The following is a 27,116-nucleotide window of genomic DNA, read 5'->3' as shown; positions in this document are numbered from 1 at the left end:
CCACAGTCCACAGTCCCACAGTCCCTATTCCCACAGTCCACAGTCCCTATTCCCACATTCCATAGTCCCACAGTCCTATTCCCATACTCCATAGTCCCACAGTCCATATTCCATAGTCGCACAGTCCCTATTCCCATAGTTCATAGACCCACAGTCCACAGTCCATAGTCCCACAATCCCACATTCCAAAGTCCATAGTCCCATATTCCATAGTCCCACAGTCCCAAATTCCACAGTCCCTAGTCCCCCATTCCATAGTCCCACAGTCCCAATTTCCATATTCCATAGTCCCACAGTCCCTATTCCCACATTTCATAGTCCCACAGTCTTATTCCCATACTCCATAGTCCCACAGTCCATAGTCCATATTCCATAGTCGCACAGTCCCTATTCCCATAGTCCATAGACCCACAGTCCACAGTCCATAGTCCCACAATCCCACATTCCAAAGTCCATAGTCCCACAGTCCATAGTCCCATATTCCATAGTCCCACAGTCCCAAATTCCACAGTCCCTAGTCCCCCATTCCATAGTTCCACGGTCCCAATTTCCATATTCCATAGTCCCACAGTCCCTATTCCCATACTCCATAGTCCCACATTCCACAGTCCCATAGTCCATAGTCCCATATTCCATAGTCCCACAGTCCCAATTCCCATATTACATAGTCGCACAGCCCACAGTCCCATATGTCATAGTCCCTCAAGTGTGTGGTCTGGTAGCATTGCATGTGTATTTATTCAGTAGATCTCTTTGGTAGATATTGCCCGTAGGCAGTGATGTACAGATCTCCTAGAGGACAGTCCCAAATTCAATCATCTTCATTTATCTTACAGTTGCAAAAGCAACCGAATGAAGCCATACAAATTGTTAAGAGGGAAGAGATGGGAAGTGCTGGCGGTGGGTTCCACTGATCCCCATCCCCCACCATCAATACAGCGATCTCTTTGATGAGGGAATTGGATTAAAAAAAAAAAAGACACAAAATTCAACCCAAATCAGCTTTTTGGGGGCCCACTCGGGGCTCCAGCCCCCCTCAGACCCCCCCCCCCCTCCGGACGCAACTGATTAACCCCCTTTTCACCTAACCCCTCCCCCAACATTGGGATCATTTTCGGTGGACACAGATAGCTCTGTGTGTGGTGGGCACAGATAGCTCTGTTGTTTTTATTTGGGTGCCTGCGTGTTTTTTTGGAAAATGCCTGACCGTTTCACACGGGCTTCAGCTTGTATAAGAGCAATGTGGACAAAAAGCTTAGATGAATAATTTGCAGAGCTTTAGGCAAGCTTTGTCGAAGCTTTTAAAAGTACCATTCAGCTCCAGTTTGTAAATATTGAACACATATCCCAATGGGAGTGCTGATTATCACTTTAAACAACCTGCTAGCAGGCTTCAGCACTTCTTGAAACGTGTTGAAAGCCTGCTGAAGTTTGCTAGCAGATTGTTTAAAGCGGCAATCAGCACTCTTATTAGAAGTGGTCATGTGATGGGGAAGTCCTTCCTGACCCTTAGGGGTATATCCACTTACAGAGTTTTTTTTTTTGGGGGGGGGGGGGGTGTTAGGTGAAAAGGGGGTTAATCAGTGGCATTGGGAGGGGGGGGGCTGAGGGGGCATGGAGCCCAGAGTGGGCCCCAAAAAGCCCGGGGTCTCTGGCATTCACAATTCTATTATCAGCCCAGAGCGGGAACCGATCTGACTCTGAGCAAGGCCGAGTGACATAGCAGGTCCCGCCTTCTGGAGCCTGCAGCGCCTTTTATGGGCATCCCACTGGTCCAATGCCAGGACTGCAGGACGTGTGATGTCCACCATAGGCGTAGGTTCCAGAAGGCAGGAATTACAATGCAGCCGCGGCGAGCACTATGAGATCCCCGCTCGGGGCTGGGCGGATGACTCTACTCTCCTGTCTCTGCCTGGCTGCCTGCTGTCTACTGAGATGGGCGCACCGCACACTACGGCTGAGCTGCAGGAGGAGGTCACCTCAAGTCTGATGTGTAATTGTCAGTGCATGTCAGTGTATGTTAGGTAGGTCCGTGTGGGTCAGGTAGGTCAGTTTGTGCATCAGGTAGGTCCGTATGGGTCAGGTAGGTCAGTGTGGGTAAGGTAGGTCAGTGTAATGGTCAGGTAGGTCAGTGTGGGTTAGGTAGGTCAGTGTGTTTCAGGTAGGTCAGTGTAATGGTCAGTATGTGTCAGCTAGGTCAGTGTGTGTCAGGTAGGTCAGTGTAATGGTCAGTGTGTGTCAGGTAGATCAGTGTAATGGTCAGTGTAATGGTCAGTGTGTGTCAAGTAGGTCAGGTAGGTCAGTGTAATGGTCAGGTAGGTCAGTGTAATGGTCAGTGTGTGTCAGGTAGATCAGTGTAATGGTCAGTGTGTGTCAAGTAGGTCAGGTAGGTCAGTGTAATGGTCAGGTAGGTCAGTGTAATGGTCAGTGTGTGTCAGGTAGTTCATTGTAATGGTCAGGTAGGTCAGTGTAATGGTCAGTGTGTGTCAGGTAGGTCAGTGTAATGGTCAGGTAGGTCAGTGTAATGGCGAGGCAGTGTAATGGCCAGGTCCGTGTGGGTCAGGTAGGTCAGTTTGTGCATCAGGTAGGTCCGTGTGGGTCAGGTAGGTCAGTGTGGGTAAGGTAGGTCAGTGTAATGGTCAGGTAGGTCAGTGTGGGTTAGGTAGGTCAGTGTGTTTCAGGTAGGTCAGTGTAATGGTCAGTATGTGTCAGCTAGGTCAGTGTGTGTCAGGTAGGTCAGTGTAATGGTCAGTGTGTGTCAGGTAGATCAGTGTAATGGTCAGTGTGTGTCAAGTAGGTCAGTGTAGGTCAGTGTAATGGTCAGGTAGGTCAGTGTAATGGTCAGTGTGTGTCAGGTAGGTCAGTGTAATGGTCAGGTAGGTCAGTGTAATGGTCAGTGTGTGTCAGGTAGGTCAGTGTAATGGTCAGGTAGGTCAGTGTAATGGTCAGGTAGGTCAGTGTAATGGTCAGTGTGTGTCAGGTAGGTCAGTGTAGGTCAGTGTAATGGTCAGGTAGGTCAGTGTGTGTCAGGTAGGTCAGTGTAATGGTCAGGTAGGTCAGTGTAATGGTCAGTGTGTGTCAGGTAGGTCAGTGTAATGGTCAGGTAGGTCAGTGTAATGGTCAGGTAGGTCAGTGTAATGGTCAGGTAGGTCAGTGTAATGGTCAGGTAGGTCAGTGTAATGGTCAGTGTGTGTCAGGTAGGTTGGGTCAGGTATGTCAGTTTTTAGTGGTCAGCATTGATGGGCACTCGTAAGCCAAGAAGCAACCAAGTGAGCTTTCCAACCCTCCACCCCCCCCCCCCCCCCCGGTGCCGGGCTCGGACTTTGGGTTGAAGCCCCTGGTCTTTTACCCACCTAGCAACGCCCCTGGGGTTAATGATAAAAGATGGAGTGTTTCTAATAAATGATACAGTCGCTGTACATTGTAACAAGCCAGGAACGTGTTCACACCGACTTGTAAAGTCACAGAAATGTCCACGGTAACGTTCCCGAGGTGTCCTCCTCGCACGCGCCGCGGCGCCTTGGTTACGGCTCAAGAACAGAGAGAGGCTTTTTGCTTCTTATTTTGCAGTAAATTTTGAGGAGTGTAATAGGTCGGAGATTATAGATAAAAACCTAATTTGGCACACAAGGAGACACCGGGCTGGATTTAGGAAAATCATTTTAATGTTCGCAGATTACACCGACTCTGCGGAAGACTTCATTTTCATACGACATGAAAAAAACACATCCCCTGGCTGGCGCTCCGGGGGTTAAAATCAGATATTTTCTGCCTATTATCCGTCTTCTAGAAGAATCCGTGTCTTGTATGTGACATGAGCCGGTATAACAATGTATCACCGATACAGGGCTGGGAGGATCGATATCTACACTGGAAAGTATGAAGAGATTTATGTGTCCGATATATAATGGGGCGGATGTACGGACTGGAGGTCCCGATCTTCTAGGCTGCTGGAACTCTAAGGGAAGTGGACTGGGGTACTCCGGAACATCAGGAGCACAGGGGGGAGGGGAGGATCTCATTTCTGATACTTTTATTCAGTTCCCAGACATGACATAAGGAACGGGCCGCGCTGCCTGGAGTCACACCAACATTTCTCAACTAGAGTTCCATGAAATTCTAGAGTTCCTCCAGGGATTTCTATCCATTCTATGAGCAAAGAGCAGTTCTGCCTCCCAAATAAGATTCTACTGACCCCAACGATCTTTTTAAAAATTTGTAAGGGGAACCGCCAGTGTAAGGAACATTCTTATCACTGATCACCAATGTAAGGGACATTCTTCTCACTTATCACCAATGTAAGGGACATTCTTCTCACTGATCACCAATGTAAGGAACATTCTTCCCACTGATCACCAATGTAAGGATCATTCTTCCCACTGATCACCAATGTAAGGAACATTCTTCTCACTGATCACCAATGTAAGGAACATTCTTCTCACTGATCACCAATGTAAGGAACATTCTTCCCACTGATCACCAATGTAAGGAACATTCTTCTCACTGATCACCAATGTAAGGAACATTCTTCTCACTGATCACCAATGTAAGGAACATTCTTCTCACTGATCACCAATGTAAGGAACATTCTTCTCACTGATCACCAATGTAAGGAACATTCTTCTCACTGATCACCAATGTAAGGAACATTCTTCTCACTGATCACCAATGTAAGGAACATTCTTCTCACTGACCCCCAATGTAAGGAACATTCTTCTCACTGATCACCAATGTAAGGAACATTCTTCCCACTGATCACCAATGTAAGGAACATTCTTCTCACTGATCACCAATGTAAGGAACATTCTTCCCACTGATCACCAATGTAAGGAACATTCTTCTCACTGACCCCCAATGTAAGGGACATTCTTCTCACTGATCACCAATGTAAGGAACATTCTTCCCACTGATCACCAATGTAAGGAACATTCTTCTCACTGATCACCAATGTAAGGGACATTCTTCTCACTGATCACCAATGTAAGGATCATTCTTCCCACTGACCACCAATGTAAGGAACATTCTTCCCACTGATCACCAATGTAAGGAACATTCTTCTCACTGATCACCAATGTAAGGAACATTCTTCCCACTGATCACCAATGTAAGGAACATTCTTCTCACTGATCACCAATGTAAGGAACATTCTTCTCACTGATCACCAATGTAAGGATCATTCTTCCCACTGATCACCAATGTAAGGGACATTCTTCCCAATTTTTCTTTATTAAAAGTCTTGCAATCATTAAGCATAAAATCACAATATATAAATATACATAAATATATACATATTTACATAAATTAAAATAAATATAGCAAAACTGCTCTCAAACCAAAAAAAAATACTTTACAGCAATAACATAAATCCTATTACGACTCACACCATTACACCAGACATCAAACTTGTGAGGTTAAGAAACAATCCCGCACCTATTATGCATGCAGCCCTTCTTCAAAAAGAAGATACTAACCAACAAAAGCTAAGGGAGTGAAAGAACCAGAAAAAGAAAAGAGCTCCTCACCCAGAGATGGGCAGTTCACCAAAGGCAGGTCTGATATTCTTCCACGCCCTCATCCAGACTGCCCGAGGCTCCCTGCCCCTCTCAAGACCCCGAATTTTCCCAACCTCACCCAGAATATCGTGCACCACCACCTCAACAGAGAGGACTTTCTTCCGCAGGGTAATCTGGCACCGTGCATTCCATGTGAAGTAACGGACAACTATACTAACTAAAAACAGTGTATCCAAATCAAAATCCCAGTGAGTCGGGAATGCCCCATACACCCACTCCGCATAACTCATGCGATAGAAAAAGGGGATGCCTAGAGCCCTCCCCACCCTTTTATACACCTCTATGTTAAAGGGACACTGGAGCAAAAAGTGGTCCATAGACTCCACTTTACCAACACACTCCGCTCTAGGACAATCCCGATCATCCACAGGGCGATGCTTCAAGTTCCCTCTCACATAGAGCCTTCCATGGAAGGCGAGCCAGGCTTGATCCCTAAACTTCAAGGGGATTCTTTCTAAATTGATTAAACGCAACCCTTCCCTCATTACAGAGCCTGGGCAATCCCTTAAGGCCAGTGACACACTGAAAGCAGAGCCCAAAATCCTCTTCTCCAGAAGCTTCCTGGGGAGGGACTTGATATCCTCCACTGTCACCTGCCACTGCCAAAGTATTTTCAGACACGGGGCAACATAAGCCGGGAGCCTGCCATGTCGGACTCTCAGACTTTTCACTGGCCCGCCATCTTCCCAGCATCGCAGAAAAGGCCTAAAACAAGATTGAAAAATACCCACCCATCCCGGCGGGTTCTCTGCTAGCATGTTACCAAGATTATACTTTAAAAACAGCAGAGAAAAGAAAACTATTGGGTTGACCATTCCTAGGCCACCCTCCCGCCTAGACAGGTAAGTTACATTGCGTTTGATCAGGTTCAGCCTACTTCCCCATAACAGTTGGAAAAAGCAGCTGTACACCCTTGCATAGAGAGATACTGGCAAGATACAGACGAAGCTGACATATAAAAAAATTGGGACCAGGTACGTTTTGATCAAGTCAACCCTCTCCCTCAATGAAAGCTTCCATTTCTTCCAGCTTGCTACTTTGGCATTGGCACACACCAACCTGCTTTCCCAATTTCGATGACCATAGTCACCAGGACCAAAATTTGATGCCCAACACTTTAATTTCCTGCTGGGGCTCTGGGAAGGCATCCGGAAGTTCGAAGCTTTCACCTTCCTCACCCATCCAGAAAACGTCACTCTTTTCATGGTTGACTTTAGAACCAGAAGCCTCCGTGTACTGCTCTATCATAGAGACCACCTCCTGCGCCTCCTCCATTCCAGAGACAATAACAGACACATCATCGGCATAGGCCACGACCTTCAAAGGTGGCACACCAGCAATGCCCAAAGGCACCCCGCACAAAGATCCACTCTCTAGCCTTCTTATGAAGGGGTCGATTGCGAATACATATAACAGGGGGCTCAGAGGACATCCCTGGCGCACACCAGAGCCAACCTCAAAAGGCTGTCCAACCCAACCATTAACCAGTGGGAAGCTCTCAGCCCCTTTATATAATGTCTTCAGCCAATCTATAAACCTCCCCTGCAGGCCGTATCTACCAAGTAGCAAATACAGGTACTCGTGATTGACTCTATCAAAAGCCTTCGCCTGATCCAATGCCAGCAAGTACTTTCTCCATCCAGCAGCCCTGCATCGCTCCAAAGCCTCCCGGACAGCTAAAACCGCTGAAAAGGTACTTCTACCTTGGACCGAGCAGTGCTGATGACTGGACAACAAATCGCCTGCCACTGACGACAAGCGCCAAAAAAGAATCTTCGCCAAGATCTTTCTATCAACATTAAGAAGACTGATGGGGCGCCAGTTCTCAATCATTGAGGGGTCTTTACCTTTTGACAGAAGAATCACAGCGGATTGCCTCATGGAGGGAGGGAGCGAACCCTCTTCTAGACAGCTGTTATAAACCTCCGCTAAAAAGGGAGCCAGAATGGACTTAAAACACTTGTAGAATTCAGCTGTCAACCCATCTGGCCCAGGCGATTTTTTGGTAGCCAGCTTCTCTATAGCATGAACTACCTCATCCACTGAAATTGATTCTGTCAAATCCATCAAAGGCAATGTACCATTTCCCAATCCTGGAGTAGTATCCAGAAAGCTTTCCATCTTGTCCCGACAAAGGTCCTTTCTTCCCAGAAGGTCTGCATAATATGATCTGAAGATCTCCAGGATCCCTGATCTGGACTTCACCAGGGAACCCGTACTATCCCTCAGGCCTATGACCGTCTTAACTGCTATGCCTTGCTTACAGTTCTGGTAAGGATCAGGCGAGTGATATTTTCCATAATCCCTCTCCAGAACCAAGGAGGCATGCCGGTCGTATTGACACTTTCTAAGAAGAAACTTCACCTCAGAGATCTCCCCTGGATCTCCTCTATACGAGACAAGACGATCAAGCTTCCTCCGCAAATGCTGGTAGGCAATGTACATACCAAGCTGCTTCTTCTTACTTATGGCCTTGAAAAGTCCAATCGCCCTTTGTTTCACAAGTTCCCACCACTCTGACTTACTGCTGCAAAAGTCCAGAATAGAAACCTGTGCCTGGAAAAAATCCTCAAAGGATTGTCTTACCTCTACGTCTTCCAGGAGAGCCGAATTCAGTTTCCAGGTACCCCTTCCCCTGGGTGGGGTGTCCGAGGCATTCAGAGTCACAGACAGCATACAGTGGTCAGAGAACTCCACCGCCCTCAACTCAGGAGCCGAGAAAGCAGAGTTCTCCTTTAAAAAGAACCTATCTATCCTACTCTGACTATTCCCTCTCTGAAATGTGAATCCCGTGCTGCCAGGGCAGTGCTTAATATGCACATCTACCAGGCCTGCTTGTCTCACCATATCTCTAAGAAAAACGCTATCGTACGCCAGCCTGTCTATGGAGCCTCTCCTGTCTTCAGGCCTAATTATGGTGTTAAAATCACCTCCAAAGACAACCTGCTGGGACGTAAAAAGGAAGGGCTTGATCTCTGTGAGGAGGCATTTCCTGCCCCATCTTGACTGCGGTCCATAGATATTGATCAAACGCAGGTCCTGCCCCCTAACAGAGACGTCCAAGACCATGCATCTCCCAATCTCTACCTCAATTACCCGCCGGCACGTTACCATATCGGTTTTAAAAAGGACCGCAACTCCGCTGCAGGGCTCAGCCGCAAGAGACCAAAAGGAGGGACCGCATCTCCACTCCCTTTTTGCTAGATGGACATCGGCCAAAGTATTGAGCCAGGTCTCTTGCAAAAATAAAATCTCGGCATCAAACTCGCTGAGCAAAAATAAGGCAATATCACGAGCTCTTGCAGATTTCATGCTGGCGACATTAATGGTCGCCACCTTTATCGGAGTGGGAACTGCCATCAGGATGATTGGGGTAGTCGTTTCTTAACCTTTACCACACTCTCATCACCAGAAACAGCTCTCTTCAAACTACGTGACTCCCCCTCATCCATGGATGATAGAGAAAAAGATAAATCAGACATCCCATCACCTGACAAAACTGAAAAGGTGTTGCCAAGAGGAACCCCTCCTGGGTCCGACTCTGAGGAAGAAATTAACACCTTATTTGTCTTCCTCTTCTTCTTTTTCTTCCTCCTAAACGTCTCCCACCCCTCATCATCCGAATCCCCCCCAACAGAGGGTGAGACATGGGATATGGACACCCTTCCATCAGCCCCACCCCCATCCAGCACCCCCACATTCCCCTGACCACGTTTGCGCTGCCGAGGGACAGGGACTGGAGGCTGAGAAGGAAGATCCGCTAAACCTGCCCCCCCAGCAGCTTCCGCTAATCTGGAGGACCTACGTACAGCAGGAATAGGGACCACCACATGGGGGACAGACCTAGGAACCACATCACTAGGGGAAACAGAACCTGAAACAGATGGAACTGACACAGAAGGGACAGACTCAGGGACAACATTACCAGGGGAAACAGAACCTGAAACTGATGGAACAGACACAGGAGGGACAGACTCAGGGACAACATTACCAGGGGAAACAGAATCCAAAACAACAGATGGAACAGACACAGGAGGGACAACAACAGTTACAGTGGCCTCATCCTCCTTATCCAGCCTCTGCAGCTCAGCCTCCAATCCTGGCAAGTTATGTAAAGCCTCTGGACACTTACTGTAAGGATGGCCAAGCTTTTGGCACAGATTGCACCGAATTTGGGTACAATCCTTTGCCAAATGGTCCAGATCCTGGCATAGCGAACACTTTTTACGCGTGCAGGTAGAGGCAAAATGACCCTTTTCACCACACTTATTACAGACTTTGGGCTGTCCCTGGTAGAATATAGTCAGCCGATCTCTTCCCAGGAAAGCTGAGCAGGGCAGATGTTGGACTACATTGCCCAGCACCCCCAGTTTTAGCGACACTGTCCAGGCCCCTGTCCATATCCCATGTTCATCCAGGACCTTCCGCAGTGGAGTGAGGACCTCGCCATATCGGCGTAGCCATACTATCAAATCAGCCTCTGGTATGGATTCGTTACGCACCAGGATGGTCACCGATTTTATCAGAGGCTGCCTGGAAATAACCTTTGGCACCAAACCACTCCACTGCGGAAGGCCCTGGCACCTCCTATGTCGCTCCCAAAATAAGTCCAACCCCTCAGGTTTTACAAAAGATAAATCAAATTCATAACTTCCCACTGGGCAAATCAAAGCAAAAATATCCACAGCTTTAAACCCCATTTCCAAAATCAACTCAGCCACCCTCCCCCTCACTGGTGGGGTCCCCTCCCCCGCCCACTTGAACTGAACCACATTCCTCCTCCTATACCCACCACCAAACTTCCCTATATTGTGACCACCAATATTTACAGCATTCCCCCCACCCTCCTTGGTGCGACTCCCCAAAACAGACGCATAACTCCCCATATTCCTCCCAGCAGAAGAGATATTTGTTTGTTTTGAACTGTCTGAGACATCTCTAGCAGATATCGATTGTACAGATTTGGTCTGTACAATCGACGAGTCTTTCCTCTGAGCAGAGAGAGAAATGTCATTTTTATTTTTCCCAGCAGTATTAACCCCTCCACCATCACCACCCACCACATTCATTGTTTTATCATGACTGTCATTGTTAATACTTGCTGGTATATTCACATGTCCTGCAGTCTTCCCAGCAGTGTCAGTTCCCACTGCTGTGCTGGTGGAATCTTCAGCTGGCCTGTTCTCTTCCATCAGGACAGGACTTTCTGCAGAGGACAGTGCAGGCTGGACTGACACATCCATGGCTTCCATTGCACATGGTGCAGTATTCTGATCCCCTCCCCCACCAGCATCAATCAGCTCTGCTGGAACACAGAGAGGTTCAGGTGAAGCAATCACATTGCAGGTGTCAGACACAGTGTGTGAAACAGCAAACTTGATAGAGGGACTACAGGTCTCAGCACATGCAGGTGCAGCAACATCCATGTTCAGGGGGTTTGGTGCAGGTTCATCCTCATTCCCTGGCTGATTTTTCTGAACATGCACAGGGACCTCTGAGGGATCATCAGACATTACAAGCTTGTCTCCTCTCAGGGGGGATTCCATCCGCTGGATGAAGGTCAGGGTGCCATTCTCACTCTCAACCCCCTGGCTGGTTGCCGCCGGCGATTCCAAGGCCTTAAATGTGGGGAGAGGAGCAGAGGCAGATGGACCCGGGTCATCCATATGCTGAGGCTGATCCACTGAACACGATGAGGACTGGCTGACAAACCTTCTCTCATTTTCAAATTTTTCTTTAAATGCACCACTCTTATCCTTCAACTTCTCCAACAATAAAGTTTGCTGCTTCACCTTTTCTTCCAAATCCTGTAGCTCAGGCTTCATGGCGGTGCGATTCTTACTCCAGGCCTGGAAGTATTTGGCTTTGAAGTTCTTAAGCTCCACTCTCAAAACTTTAAGTTTCTCCTCCGCTCTCCCAATCGCCCTAAAGCGATTAACAACCTTAAGGCTGAAAACGCTGGCATCCATACCAGGGCCCGGACCCACAGACAGATCCTCCACCTCCTCCTCACTAGGCCCCGTGTCATCAGGGGGATCCATCTCAGGGCCTCCCCCAGGATCAGGCATTATTCCTGGGCCAAGCTAGCAGGCAAGGCCCAGGCTTGAAAAATGGGTGGTTCTCACAGAGAGCTCTTTGGGTGTGTCCTCCTCCTCCTTCCCACTGATCACCAATGTAAGGAACATTCTTCTCACTGATCACCAATGTAAGGAACATTCTTCCCACTGATCACCAATGTAAGGAACATTCTTCTCACTGATCACCAATGTAAGGAACATTCTTCTCACTGATCACCAATGTAAGGAACATTCTTCTCACTGATCACCAATGTAAGGAACATTCTTCTCACTGATCACCAATGTAAGGAACATTCTTCCCACTGATCACCAATGTAAGGAACATTCTTCTCACTGATCACCAATGTAAGGAACATTCTTCCCACTGATCACCAATGTAAGGAACATTCTTCCCACTGATCACCAATGTAAGGAGCATTCTTCTCACTGATCACCAATGTAAGGGACATTCTTCTCACTGATCACCAATGTAAGGGACATTCTTCTCACTGATCACCAATGTAAGGAACATTCTTCTCACTGATCACCAATGTAAGGAACATTCTTCCCACTGATCACCAATGTAAGGAACATTCTTCTCACTGATCACCAATGTAAGGAACATTCTTCTCACTGATCACCAATGTAAGGGACATTCTTCTCACTGATCACCAATGTAAGGGACATTCTTCTCACTGATCACCAATGTAAGGGACATTCTTCTCACTGATCACCAATGTAAGGAACATTCTTCTCACTGATCACCAATGTAAGGAACATTCTTCCCACTGATCACCAATGTAAGGAACATTCTTCCCACTGATCACCAATGTAAGGAGCATTCTTCTCACTGATCACCAATGTAAGGGACATTCTTCTCACTGATCACCAATGTAAGGGACATTCTTCTCACTGATCACCAATGTAAGGAACATTCTTCTCACTGATCACCAATGTAAGGAACATTCTTCCCACTGATCACCAATGTAAGGAGCATTCTTCTCACTGATCACCAATGTAAGGAACATTCTTCTCACCGATCACCAATGTAAGGAACATTCTTCTCACTGATCACCAATGTAAGGAACATTCTTCTCACTGATCACCAATGTAAGGAACATTCTTCCCACTGATCACCAATGTAAGGAACATTCTTCTCACCGATCACCAATGTAAGGAACATTCTTCTCACTGATCACCAATGTAAGGAACATTCTTCTCACTGATCACCAATGTAAGGGACATTCTTCTCACTGATCACCAATGTAAGGGACATTCTTCTCACTGATCACCAATGTAAGGAACATTCTTCTCACTGATCACCAATGTAAGGATCATTCTTCTCACTGATCACCAATGTAAGGAACATTCTTCTCACTGATCACCAATGTAAGGAACATTCTTCCCAATTTTTCTTTATTAAAAGTCTTGCAATCATTAAGCATAAAATCACAATATATAAATATACATAAATATGTACATATTTACATAAATTAAAATAAATATAGCAAAACTGCTCTCAAACCAAAAAAAAAATTAAAAATACTTTACAGCAATAACATAAATCCTATTACGACTCACACCATTACACCAGACATCAAACTTGTGAGGTTAAGAAACAATCCCGCACCTATTATGCATGCAGCCCTTCTTCAAAAAGAAGATACTAACCAAAAAAAGCTAAGGGAGTGAAAGAACCAGAAAAAGAAAAGAGCTCCTCACCCAGAGATGGGCAGTTCACCAAAGGCAGGTCTGATATTCCTCCACGCCCTTATCCAGACTGCCCGAGGCTCCCTGCCCTTCTCAAGACCCCGAATTTTCCCAACCTCACCCAGAATATCGTGCACCACCACCTCAACAGAGAGGATTTTCTTCCGCAGGGTAATCTGGCACCGTGCATTCCATGTGAAGTAACGGACAACTATACTAACTAAAAACAGTGTATCCAAATCAAAATCCCAGTGAGTCGGGAATGCCCCATACACCCACTCCGCATAACTCATGCGATAGAAAAAGGGGATGCCTAGAGCCCTCCCCACCCTTTTATACACCTCTATGTTAAAGGGACACTGGAGCAAAAAGTGGTCCATAGACTCCACTTTACCAACACACTCCGCTCTAGGACAATCTCGATCATCCACAGGGCGATGCTTCAAGTTCACTCTCACATAGAGCCTTCCATGGAAGGCGAGCCAGGCTTGATCCCTAAACTTCAAGGGGATTCTTTCTAAATTGATTAAACGCAACCCTTCCCTCATTACAGAGCCTGGGCAATCCCTTAAGGCCAGTGACACACTGAAAGCAGAGCCCAAAATCCTCTTCTCCAGAAGCTTCCTGGGGAGGGACTTGATATCCTCCACTGTCACCTGCCACTGCCGAAGTATTTTCAGACACGGGCAACATAAGCCGGGAGCTTGCCATGTCGGACTCTCAGACTTTTCAATGGCCCGCCATCTTCCCATCATCGCAGAAAAGGCCTAAAACAAGATTGAAAAATACCCACCCATCCCGGCGGGTTCTCTGCTGCATGTTACCAAGATTGTACTTTAAAAACAGCAGAGAAAAGAAAACTATTGGGTTGACCATTCCTAGGCCACCCTCCCGCCTAGACAGGTAAGTTACATTGCGTTTGATCAGGTTCAGCCTACTTCCCCATAACAGTTGGAAAAAGCAGCTGTACACCCTTGCATAGAGAGATACTGGCAAGATACAAACGAAGCTGACATATAAAAAAATTGGGACCAGGTACGTTTTGATCAAGTCAACCCTCTCCCTCAATGAAAGCTTCCATTTCTTCCAACTTGCTACTTTGGCATTGGCACACACCAACCTGCTTTCCCAATTTCGATGACCATAGTCACCAGGACCAAATTTGATGCCCAACACTTTAATTTCCTGCTGGGGCTCTGGGAAGGCATCCGGAAGTTCGAAGCTTTCACCTTCCTCACCCATCCAGAAAACTTCACTCTTTTCATGGTTGACTTTAGAACCAGAAGCCTCCGTGTACTGCTCTATCATAGAGACCACCTCCTGCGCCTCCTCCGTTCCAGAGACAATAACAGACACATCATCGGCATAGGCCACGACCTTCAAAGGTGGCACACCAGCAATGCCCAAAGGCACCCCGCACAAAGATCCACACTCTAGCCTTCTTATAAAGGGGTCGATTGCGAATACATATAACAGGGGGCTCAGAGGACATCCCTGGCGCACACCAGAGCCAACCTCAAAAGGCCGTCCAACCCAACCATTAACCAGTGGGAAGCTCTCAGCCCCTTTATATAATGTCTTCAGCCAATCTATAAACCTCCCCTGCAGGCCGTATCTACCAAGTAGCAAATACAGGTACTCGTGATTGACTATCAAAAGCCTTCGCCTGATCCAATGCCAGCAAGTACTTTCTCCATCCAGCAGCCCTGCATCGTTCCAAAGCCTCCCGGACAGCTAAAACCGCTGAAAAGGTACTTCTACCTTGGACCGAGCAGTGCTGATGACTGGACAACAAATCGCCTGCCACTGACGACAAGCGCCAAAAAAGAATCTTCGCCAAGATCTTTCTATCAACATTGAGAAGACTGATGGGGCGCCAGTTCTCAATCATTGAGGGGTCTTTACCTTTTGACAGAAGAATCACAGCGGATTGCCTCATGGAGGGAGGGAGCGAACTCTCTTCTAGACAGCTGTTATAAACCTCCGCTAAAAAGGGAGCCAGAATGGACTTAAAACACTTATAGAATTCAGCTGTCAACCCATCTGGCCCAGGCGATTTTTTGGTAGCCAGCTTCTCTATAGCATGGACTACCTCATCCACTGAAATTGGTTCTGTCAAATCCATCAAAGGCAATGTACCATTTCCCAATCCTGGAGTAGAATCCAGAAAGCTTTCCATCTTGTCCCGACAAAGGTCCTTTCTTCCCAGAAGGTCTGCATAATATGATCTGAAGATCTCCAGGATCCCTGATCTGGACTTCACCAGGGAACCCGTACTATCCCTCAGGCCTATGACCGTCTTAACTGCTATGCCTTGCTTACAGTTCTGGTAAGGATCAGGCGAGTGATATTTTCCATAATCCCTCTCCAGAACCAAGGAGGCATGCCGGTCGTATTGACACTTTCTAAGAAGAAACTTCACCTCAGAGATCTCCCCTGGATCTCCTCTATACGAGACAAGACGATCAAGCTTCCTCCGCAAATGCTGGTAGGCAATGTACATACCAAGCTGCTTCTTCTTACTTATGGCCTTGAAAAGTCCAATCGCCCTTTGTTTCACAAGCTCCCACCACTCTGACTTAGTGCTGCAAAAGTCCAGAATAGAAACCTGTGCCTGAAAAAAATCCTCAAAGGATTGTCTTACCTCTACGTCTTCCAGGAGAGCCAAATTCAGTTTCCAGGTACCCCTTCCCCTGGGTGGAGTGTCCGAGGCATTCAGAGTCACAGACAGCATACAGTGGTCAGAGAACTCCACCGCCCTCAACTCAGGAGCCGAGAAAGCAGAGTTCTCCTTTAAAAAAAAACCTATCTATCCTACTCTGACTATTCCCTCTCTGAAATGTGAATCCCTTGCTGCCAGGGCAGTGCTTAATATGCACATCTACCAGGCCTGCTTGTCTCACCATATCTCTAAGAAAAACGCTATCGTACGCCAGCCTGTCTATGGAGCCTCTCCTGTCTTCAGGCCTAATTATGCTGTTAAAATCACCTCCAAAGACAACCTGCTGGGACGTAAAAAGGAAGGGCTTGATCTCTGTGAGGAGGCATTTCCTGCCCCATCTTGACTGCGGTCCATAGATATTAATCAGGCGCAGGTCCTGCCCCCTAACAGAGACGTCCAAGACCATGCATCTCCCAATCTCTACCTCAATTACCCGCTGGCACGTTACCATATCGGTTTTAAAAAGGACCGCAAATCCGCTGCAGGGCTCTGCCGCAAGAGACCAAAAGGAGGGACCGCATCTCCACTCCCTTTTTGCTAGATGGACATCGGCCAAAGTATTGAGCCAGGTCTCTTGCAAAAATAAAATCTCGGCATCAAACTCGCTGAGCAAAAATAAGGCAATGTCACGAGCTCTTGCAGATTTAATGCTGGCGACATTAATGGTCGCCACCTTTATCGGAGTGGGAACTGCCATCAGGATGATTGGGGTAGTCGTTTCCGACTCTGAGGAAGAAATTACCACCTTATTTGTCTTCCTCTTCTTCTTTTTCTTCCTCCTAAACATCTCCCACCCCTCATCATCCGAATCCCCCCCAACAGAGGGTGAGACATGGGATATGGACACCCTTCCATCAGCCCCACCCCCATCCAGCACCCCCACACTCCCCTGACCACGTTTGCGCTGCTGAGGGACAGGGACTGGAGGCTGAGAAGGAAGATCCGCTAAACCTGCCCCCCCAGCAGCTTCCGCTAGTCTGGAGGACCTACGTACAGCAGGAATAGGGACCACCACATGGGGGACAGACTTAGGGACCACATCACTAGAGGGGACAGAATCTGAAACAACAGAAGGAACTGACACAGGAGGGACAGACTCAGGGACCACATTACCAGGGGAAACAGAACCTGAAACAGATGGAACAGACACAGGAGGGACAGACTCAGGGACAACATTACCAGGGGAAACAGAATCCAAAACAACAGATGGAACAGACACAGGAGGGACAACAACAGTTACAGTGGCCTCATCCTCCTTATCCAGCCTCTGCAGCTCAGCCTCCAATCCTGGCAGGTTATGTAAAGCCTCTGGACACTTACTGTAAGGATGGCCAAGCTTTTGGCACAGATTGCACCGAATTTGGGTACAATCTTTTGCCAAATGGTCCAGACCCTGGCATAGTGAACACTTTTTACGGGTGCAGGTAGAGGCAAAATGGTCCTTTTCACCACATTTATTGCAGACTTTGGGCTGTCCCTGGTAGAATATAGTCAGCCGATCTCTTCCCAGGAAAGCTGAGCAGGGCAGATGTTGGACTACATTTCCCAGCACCCCAAGTTTTAGCGACACTGTCCAGGCCCCTGTCCATATCCCATGTTCATCCAGGACCTTCCGCAGTGGAGTGAGGACCTCACCATATCGGCGTAGCCATACTATCAAATCAGCCTCTGGTATGGATTCGTTGCGCACCAGGATGGTCACCGATTTTATCAGAGGCTGCCTGGAAATCACTTTTGGCACCAAACCACTCCACTGCGGAAGGCCCTGGCACCTCCTATGTCGCTCCCAAAATAAATCCAACCCCTCAGGTTTTACAAAAGATAAATCAAATTCATAACTTCCCACTGGGCAAATCAAAGCAAAAATATCCACAGCTTTAAACCCCATTTCCAAAACCAACTCAGCCACCCTCCCCCTCACTGGTGGGGTCCCCTCCCCCTCCCACTTGAACTGAACCACATTCCTCCTCCTATACCCACTACCAATCCCACCACCAAACCCCCCTATATTGTGACCACCAATATTTACAGCATTCCCCCCACCCTCCTTGGTGCGACTCCCCACAACAGACGCATAACTCCCCATATTCCTCCCAGCAGAAGAGACATTTGTGTGTTTTGAGCATTCTGGCACACCTCTAGCAGATATCGATTGTACAGATTTGGTCTGTACAATCGATGAGTCTTTCTTCTGCTGAGCAGAAAGAGAAATGTCATTTTTATCTTGGTCAGCAATATTAACCCCTTCACCACCACCCACCACATTCACTGCCTTATCAATATTATTACTGTCATTATTTCCTGGCACATTCATAGTTCCTGCCGTGTCCTCAGTCACTGCTGTCCCCATACACACGTCACCTCCAGGCCGACTCTTCTCCTCCATCAGGACAGGACTATCAGCTGAGCCGGGTGAATGTTGTCCTAATACAGCAACAGGTGAATCACTGCAGGAGACTCCCATGGCTGTCTCCACTTCACATGCTGCACTGTGCTGAACCCCTCCCCCACCTGCATCAATCAGCCCAGGTGAAGGAGAAACAGGCTCTCTGGAGCTGGCAGCCATCTTGCTTGTGGAACTACAAGTCTCAGCATTATCCGCAAAATCCAGGCGTGGGGTGCATGATGGAGATCCATCCACATTGCTCTGGTGGGCTGATGACACCTCTGCCAGGGGCTCTCCCTCCATGTCTGCAGAGGGTTTCCCTGTAGCAGGCAGCTGTATGCAGATCTCCTTCCCTCTCTGTTCCTCAGCCGGGACACCATCCACTACAGCAGGTGGGGCAGACATGTTGGATGGAGGCTGTACAGCGCACTGGGATCCCTCCACCAGTGCTGGCTCTGCCGGTCTGCAATCCCTCCGCTCATCCTCAGGGACCTTCGATGGCTCACCAACAGACCTGTCTGCCCTCAGGGGTGACTCCATCTGCTGGATGAACTGCAGGGTGCCATGTTCATTCTCAACCCCCTGGCTGGTTGCCGCTGGCGATTCCCCAGCCTGACATGGGGGGAGAGGTGCAGAGACAGATGAGGCGGGTTGTCTGTTACCTGCTGATCCACAGAACTCACCGATGTCTGGCTGGAAAATCTCCTCTCATTTTTACATTTTTCAGCAAAAGCTCCACTTCTGTCCTTCAGTTTATTCAAAAATAAAGATTGTTTCTTTACTTTCTCCTCCATTTGCTGTAACTCTGGCTTCATGGCCAAACGGTTTTTACTCCAGACCTGGAAATACTTGGTCTTGAAGTTTTTATGTTCAGCTTTTAAACATTTAAGTTTCTCCTCAGCCCTTCCGATTGCCCGAAAACGGTCAACAATCTTCTGTCTGTAGGCATCCACGTTCTCAGCAGGGCCTGGACCCACAGACAGATCCTCCACCTCCTCCTCCTCCTCACTAGGCCCCGTATCATCAGGGGAATCCATCCCAGGGCCTCCCCCAGGATCAGGCATTATTCCTGGGCTGAGCTAGCAGGCAAAGCCCAGGCTTGAAAAAAGGTGTGGTTCTCAGAGAGCTCCTTGGGTGTGTCCTCCTCCTCCTTCCCACTGACCACCAATGTAAGGAACATTCTTCCCACTGATCACCAATGTAAGGAACATTCTTCTCACTGATCACCAATGTAAGGAACATTCTTCTCACTGATCACCAATGTAAGGAACATTCTTCCCACTGATCACCAATGTAAGGAACATTCTTCTCACTGACCACCAATGTAAGGAACATTCTTCTCACTGATCACCAATGTAAGGAACATTCTTCTCACTGATCACCAATGTAAGGAACATTCTTCTCACTGATCACCAATGTAAGGATCATTCTTCCCACTGATCACCAATGTAAGGAACATTCTTCTCACTGATCACCAATGTAAGGAACATTCTTCCCACTGATCACCAATGTAAGGAACATTCTTCCCACTGATCACCAATGTAAGGAACATTCTTCTCACTGATCACCAATGTAAGGAACATTCTTCTCACTGATCACCAATGTAAGGAACATTCTTCTCACTGATCACCAATGTAAGGAACATTCTTCTCACTGATCACCAATGTAAGGAACATTCTTCTCACTGATCACCAATGTAAGGAACATTCTTCTCACTGATCACCAATGTAAGGAACATTCTTCCCACTGATCACCAATGTAAGGAACATTCTTCCCACTGATCACCAATGTAAGGAACATTCTTCTCACTGATCACCAATGTAAGGAACATTCTTCTCACTGATCACCAATGTAAGGAGCATTCTTCTCACTGATCACCAATGTAAGGAACATTCTTCTCACTGATCACCAATGTAAGGAACATTCTTCCCACTGATCACCAATGTAAGGGACATTCTTCCCACTGATCACCAATGTAAGGGACATTCTTCCCACTGATCACCAATGTAAGGAACATTCTTCCCACTGATCACCAATGTAAGGGACATTCTTCCCACTGATCACCAATGTAAGGAACATTCTTCTCACTGATCACCAATGTAAGGAACATTCTTCTCACTGATCACCAATGTAAGGAACATTCTTCTCACTGATCACCAATGTAAGGAACATTCTTCTCACTGATCACCAATGTAAGGAACATTCTTCCCACTGATCACCAATGTAAGGAACATTCTTCTCACTGATCACCAATGTAAGGGACATTCTTCCCGCTGATCACCAATGTAAGGAACATTCTTCCCACTGATCACCAATGTAAGGAACATTCTTCTCACTGATCACCAATGTAAGGAACATTCTTCTCACTGATCACCAATGTAAGGAACATTCTTCTCACTGATCACCAATGTAAGGAACATTCTTCCCACTGATCACCAATGTAAGGAACATTCTTCTCATTGATCACCAATGTAAGGAACATTCTTCTCATTGATCACCAATGTAAGGAACATTCTTCCCACTGATCACCAATGTAAGGAACATTCTTCCCACTGATCACCAATGTAAGGAACATTCTTCTCATTGATCACCAATGTAAGGAACATTCTTCCCACTGATCACCAATGTAAGGGACATTCTTCTCACTGATCACCAATGTAAGGAACATTCTTCTCACTGATCACCAATGTAAGGAACATTCTTCTCACTGATCACCAATGTAAGGAACATTCTTCCCACTGATCACCAATGTAAGGAACATTCTTCTCATTGATCACCAATGTAAGGAACATTCTTCTCATTGATCACCAATGTAAGGAACATTCTTCCCACTGATCACCAATGTAAGGAACATTCTTCCCACTGATCACCAATGTAAGGAACATTCTTCTCATTGATCACCAATGTAAGGAACATTCTTCCCACTGATCACCAATGTAAGGGACATTCTTCTCACTGATCACCAATGTAAGGAACATTCTTCTCACTGATCACCAATGTAAGGAACATTCTTCTCACTGATCACCAATGTAAGGAACATTCTTCTCACTGATCACCAATGTAAGGAACATTCTTCCCACTGATCACCAATGTAAGGAACATTCTTCTCACTGATCACCAATGTAAGGAACATTCTTCTCACTGATCACCAATGTAAGGGGCATTCTTCTCACTGATCACCAATGTAAGGAACATTCTTCTCACTGATCACCAATGTAAGGAACATTCTTCTCACTGATCACCAATGTAAGGAACATTCTTCTCACTGATCACCAATGTAAGGGACATTCTTCCCACTGATCACCAATGTAAGGAACATTCTTCTCACTGATCACCAATGTAAGGAACATTCTTCTCACTGATCACCAATGTAAGGAACATTCTTCTCACTGATCACCAATGTAAGGAACATTCTTCCCACTGATCACTAGCAGAAGAGGTCACTATGCTACTAAATACCATCAAGAGGGAGCAATGCAAATATGTACATTTTGCTTTTTTTTATAATTATTTTTTGTTAAAAAATATATATATATATATATATATACACACACACAGTATCTCACAAAAGTAAGGAAACTCCTCACATTTTTGTAAATCTTTTCTTCTATCTTTTCATGTGACAACACTGAAGAAATGACACTTGTCTACAATGTAAAGTAGTGAGTGTACAGCTTGTATAACAGTGTAAATTTCCTGTCCCCTCAAAATAACTCAACACACAGCCATTAATGTCTAAACTGCTGGCAACAAAAGTCAGTACACCCCTAAGTGAAAATGTCCAAATTGGGCCCAAAGTGTCAATATTTTGTGTGGCCGCCATTATTTTCCAGCACTGCCTTCACCCTCTTGGGCATGGAGGTCACCAGAGCTTCACAGGTCACCACTGGAGTCCTCTTCCCCCTCCCCCATGATGACATCACAGAGCTGGTGGATGTTGGAGACCTTGCGCTCCTCCACCTTCCGTTTGAGGATGTCCCACAGATGATCAATAGGGTTTAGGTCTGGAGACATGCTTGGCCAGTCCATCACCTTTACCCTCAGCTTCTTTAGCAAGTCAGTGGTCATCTTGGAGGCGTGTTTGGGGTGGTTATCATGTTGGAATACTGCCCTGCGGCCCAGTCTCTGAAGGGAGGGGATCATGCTCTGCTTCAGTATGTCACAGTACATGTTGGCATTCATGGTCCCCTCAATGATCTGTAGCCCCCCAGTGCCGGCAGCACTCATGCAGCCCCAGACCATGACACTCCCACCACCATGCTTGACTGTAGGCAAGACACACTTGTCTTTGTCCTCCTCACCTGGTTGCCCCCACACACACGCTTGTCACCATCTGACACCAAATACGTTTATCTTGGTCTCATCAGACCACAGGACATGGTTCCAGTAATCTATGTCCTTAGTCTGCTTGTCTTCAGCAAACTGTTTGCGGGTTTTCTTGTGCATCATCTTTAGAAGAGGCTTCCTTCTGAGACGACAACCATGCAGACCAATTTGATGCAGTGTGCAGCGTATGGTCTGAGCACTGACAGGCTGACCTGCCCCCCCTACAACCTCTGCAGCAATGCTGGCAGCACTCATACGTCTATTTCCCAAAGACAACCTCTGGATATGACGCTGAGCACGTGACCTCAACGTCTTTGGTTGACCATGGCAAGGCCTGTTCTGAGTGGAACCTGTCCTGTTATACCGCTGTATGGTCTTGGCCACCATGCTGCAGCTCAGTTTCAGGGTCTTGGCAATCTTCTTATAGCCTAGGCCATCTTTATGTAGAGCAACAATTCTTTTTTTTCAGATCCTCAGAGAGTTCTTTGCCATGAGGTGCCATGTTATACTTCCAGTGACCAGTATGAGAGAGTGAGAGCGATAACACCAAATTGAACACACCTGCTCCCCATTCACACCTGAGACCTTGTAACACTAACGAGTCACATGACACCGGGGAGGGAAAATGGCTAATTGGACCCAATTTGGAGATTTTCACTTAGGGGTGTACTCACTTTTGTTGCCAGCGGTGTAGACATTAATGGCTGTGTGTTGAGTTATTTTGAGGGGACAGGAAATTTACACTGTTATACAAGCTGTACACTCACTACTTTACATTGTAGACAAGTGTCATTTCTTCAGTGTTGTCACATGAAAAGATAGAAGAAAAGATTTACAAAAATTTGACTTTTGTGAGATACAGTATATACACGCACACAATTTATATATATATATAATTTGTGTGTGTGTATATACACAGTATCTCACAAAGTGAGTACACCCCTCCTTTTTTTATTTTTATTTTTATTTCACTTTTAATATTGAAAATAATATTGTTGTATAGATCAGCCCGAGGCATTAAATAAAACAAGTACACAACATTTCTTATATCTTTTATTTGTTCCTATATCTACAGCCATTTCTGCTAATGCATCCCAAGCTGTTTATATATATTTGCACCATTCCGAAACCCAAAAAAAAAAAAAAAAAAAAAATTGTTGGGTCTAGCTGATATTTAAAGTCCATCTAAAACCTCAAGTTATTTTTTTTACATCCTCCCCTTCAGCTCAGACAGAGCAATGTGCTGTCAATCCAAAGGGCTGCCGAGCATGCTAATCCCCTGATAGGACGATGAAGGGTGCCGGCGGCTCAGCAGCAGGAGGGGTGAGAACCCTGCAGTGGTATTACTACAGAAAGAAGGGTGAAGATTAGCAGGTATTAACTAAATTATGACCCAGTTGGGGGAGTACTTAGAATAACATAAATCTCTGACCTACAGATATAAGCAGCTTGACATCCAGGGCCACCATTACAAATCATTCCCTCACCATCCTGGGCTTTGCTCTGCTTCACCATCATGCTTGGTGTGAACATCTCATGTCTTCTCTACCTTCATCTCTAACTTCTCCTCTATTTTCCTCTATGTATTCCAATCCTCCTACACCTTCTATAATGTCATTCTACTCAGCTTAACCTTTTCCATGGTTTCCAAAAGCTAATCCCCTACTTTCAACCACCGTGTTCCTGCCTCACACTAGTCTTTGAAGCTTGTGACAAAGCTGCTTTCCCTTAACGTACTACTTCCCATCCATCATGTAATACCCAGATCTCTTCTCTGCACTCCAGATCATACCCCACATGGTGCAACATACAGACAATCTAATTTGGCTGTATGCTTTGAAAGCCATGGATTGTTCCTCTTTGTATCCCTCCAACATGTAAAAGTCATGGATTGCTCCTCTTTGTACCTCTTTAACCTGTAAAAGCCATAGACTACTCCTCTCTGTACCCCTCCAACCTGCAAAAGCCAAAGATTGCTCCTCTTTGTATCCCCCTAACCCGTAAACACCTTGGATTGCTCCTCTCTGTACCCCTCCAACCTGGAAAAGCCATGGATTGCTCCTCTTTGTACCCTTCTAACCTGCGAAAGCCATAGATTGCTCCTCTTTGTACCCCTCCAACCTGTAAAAGCCATGGATTGCTCCTCTTTGTACTCTTCTAACCTGTAAAAGCCATAGATTGCTCCTCTTTGTACTCTTCTAACCTGTAAAAGCCATAGACTGCTCCTCTCTGTACCCCTCCAACCTGCAAAAGCCATGGATTGCTCCTCTTTGTATCCCCCTAACCCGTAAACACCTTGGATTGCACCTCTTTGTAGCCCTCTAACCTGCAAAAGCCATGGATTGCTCCGCTTTGTACCCCTCCAACCTGGAAAAGCCATGGATTGCTCCTCTTTGTACCCTTCTAACCTGCAAAAGCCATAGATTGCTCCTCTTTGTACCCCTCCAACCTGTAAAAGCCATGGATTGCACCTCTTTGTACCTTTCTAACCTGTAAAAGCCATGGATTGCACCTCTTTGTACCTTTCTAACCTGTAAAAGCCATGGATTGCTCCTCTTTGTACCCCTCCAACCTGTAAAAGCCATGGATTGCTCCTCTCTGTACCCCTCCAACCTGTAAAAGCCATAGACTGCTCCTCTCTGTACCCCTCCAACCTGTAAAAGCCATGGATTGCTCCTCTTTGTACCCCTCCAACCTGTAAAAGCCATGGATTGCTCCTCTTTGTACCCCTCCAACCTGTAAAAGCCATAGATTGCTCCTCTCTGTACCCCTCCAACCTGTAAAAGCCATAGACTGCTCCTCTCTGTACCCCTCCAACCTGTAAAAGCCATGGATTGCACCTCTTTGTACCTTTCAAACCTGTAAAAGCCATGGATTGCTCCTCTTTGTACCCCTCCAACCTGTAAAAGCCATGGATTGCTCCTCTCTGTACCCCTCCAACCTGTAAAAGCCATAGACTGCTCCTCTCTGTACCCCTCCAACCTGTAAAAGCCATGGATTGCTCCTCTTTGTACCCCTCCAACCTGTAAAAGCCATGGATTGCTCCTCTTTGTACTCCTCCAACCTTTAGCGTTTTTGGACCTGTTTTGTGTGCCCCTCCAGCCTGTAAGGGCTCTGAGTGCACAATGCCCCACTGCATGCTCAGCTTGTGGCAGCCACTGCCATCTTGTCCCAGGCCTGAGCTCTGTCACTGTCAGCGTTGCATGACTGAGTAATTGTCATTCAAAGTGCAACAGTGCTGAAAGATTAAAATTGGCCTGGGCGGGAAGGGGGTATTGTACTGGTTAATTGTCGGGAGCTGGAGCGTAACGGTATTACTCCACCTGCACCCTAAATTGCTTAAGGTCCCCCTGTCTGTGCTGGGGCCCCTCCGCTGAACTGATGGGGCCCAGGAAACCTAATTTTAATCGCCTGCAGCCTCAGATCACTGTGTTACTCTGCCTGCACCCAAAAATTATTAAAAAGTTACCTCCGTGTCCCTGGGCTTCCTTGTTGAAGTAATGGAACCCAGGCCCAGTACGGGAGGGCTGGCTGTACCCCTCTATTTGTGGTTTTGCTACATCATATGTGTTCTGTTATAGTTTGACCATAGTTCTACTTTAACGTTGAAGTAAAACTTGTTGATCTGCTGGTAAAAACCAGAAAAGATTATCTTTCATGTTCTAAAGATGTTTACAAGTATCTCATTATTAGCCAATCACCTTCCTTTCTGAGTAATGTCCACTTAAAGTCTATGGGGAACGGTGAAGGGTTCAGAACTAAGGCTGTAATAAGCCGACTTTACAATCATAAAGAGCTGAGTGCGTTGTTACAGGAAAATACTCACGGCAAAGATCTCCTTCATCCTCCTCCTCCTCGCAGTCCGCTATGAAATTGCAGACCTGAGACAGTTTAATCTCCATCCCGCTTCTGCAGTGGAAGGAACCATCCAAAGTCATTTTCACCCCAGGTGGGTTTCCTGCAGAGGGAACAGCAATCTTCATAAGTATCACAGGATGACAAAAATTCATAACATGAGGTTTCAGCTGTTATCTGGCTGGACAAAGAAAAACCCTGGATCAGAATGACTTCCCAGCACCCAACGTGAAGAAGCCAAGAGAAATCCCTAAGAGGCCATGAGGCTCAAGAGACCATAGCAAGAGGCGTAAAGAAAGGCCATCAAAGACTGGAACAACCATCCCTAACCTTGGGTGTGGAACTTTGATACCATTTATCCCCCACATCAGGACCGTCTTTAATATTGATTGGACCCCGGGCAAAAATATTCTTGCCCCCTCTCCCCCCCCATGCAGTTTCCTGCTCTGAGACATACAATAAATAACAGCTAGACTTAAAATCAGTTT

The 27,116-nt window shown here is 46.6% G+C and overlaps 1 protein-coding gene across 1 annotated transcript in view; it reads right to left on the bottom strand.

Annotated features, from left to right (window-relative positions):
- Positions 1-26,727, bottom strand: part of LOC143989331 (ALK tyrosine kinase receptor-like) — a 318,070-nt gene extending 291,343 nt beyond the window's left edge. The window contains exon 1 of the mRNA XM_077489419.1: positions 26,600-26,727. Coding sequence (XP_077345545.1) covers positions 26,600-26,711 — 112 coding nt within the window. The 5' untranslated portion in view covers positions 26,712-26,727. The remainder of the gene's footprint in view (positions 1-26,599) is intronic.
- Positions 26,728-27,116: the final 389 nt, after the last annotated feature.

Source organism: Lithobates pipiens, unplaced genomic scaffold (assembly GCF_037356315.1).
Source record: "Lithobates pipiens isolate NorthernLeopardFrog02 unplaced genomic scaffold, aLitPip1_a1.2 Scaffold_18, whole genome shotgun sequence".
Taxonomy (NCBI): domain Eukaryota; kingdom Metazoa; phylum Chordata; class Amphibia; order Anura; family Ranidae; genus Lithobates; species Lithobates pipiens.
This window is presented reverse-complemented; position numbering and strand designations above follow the sequence as displayed.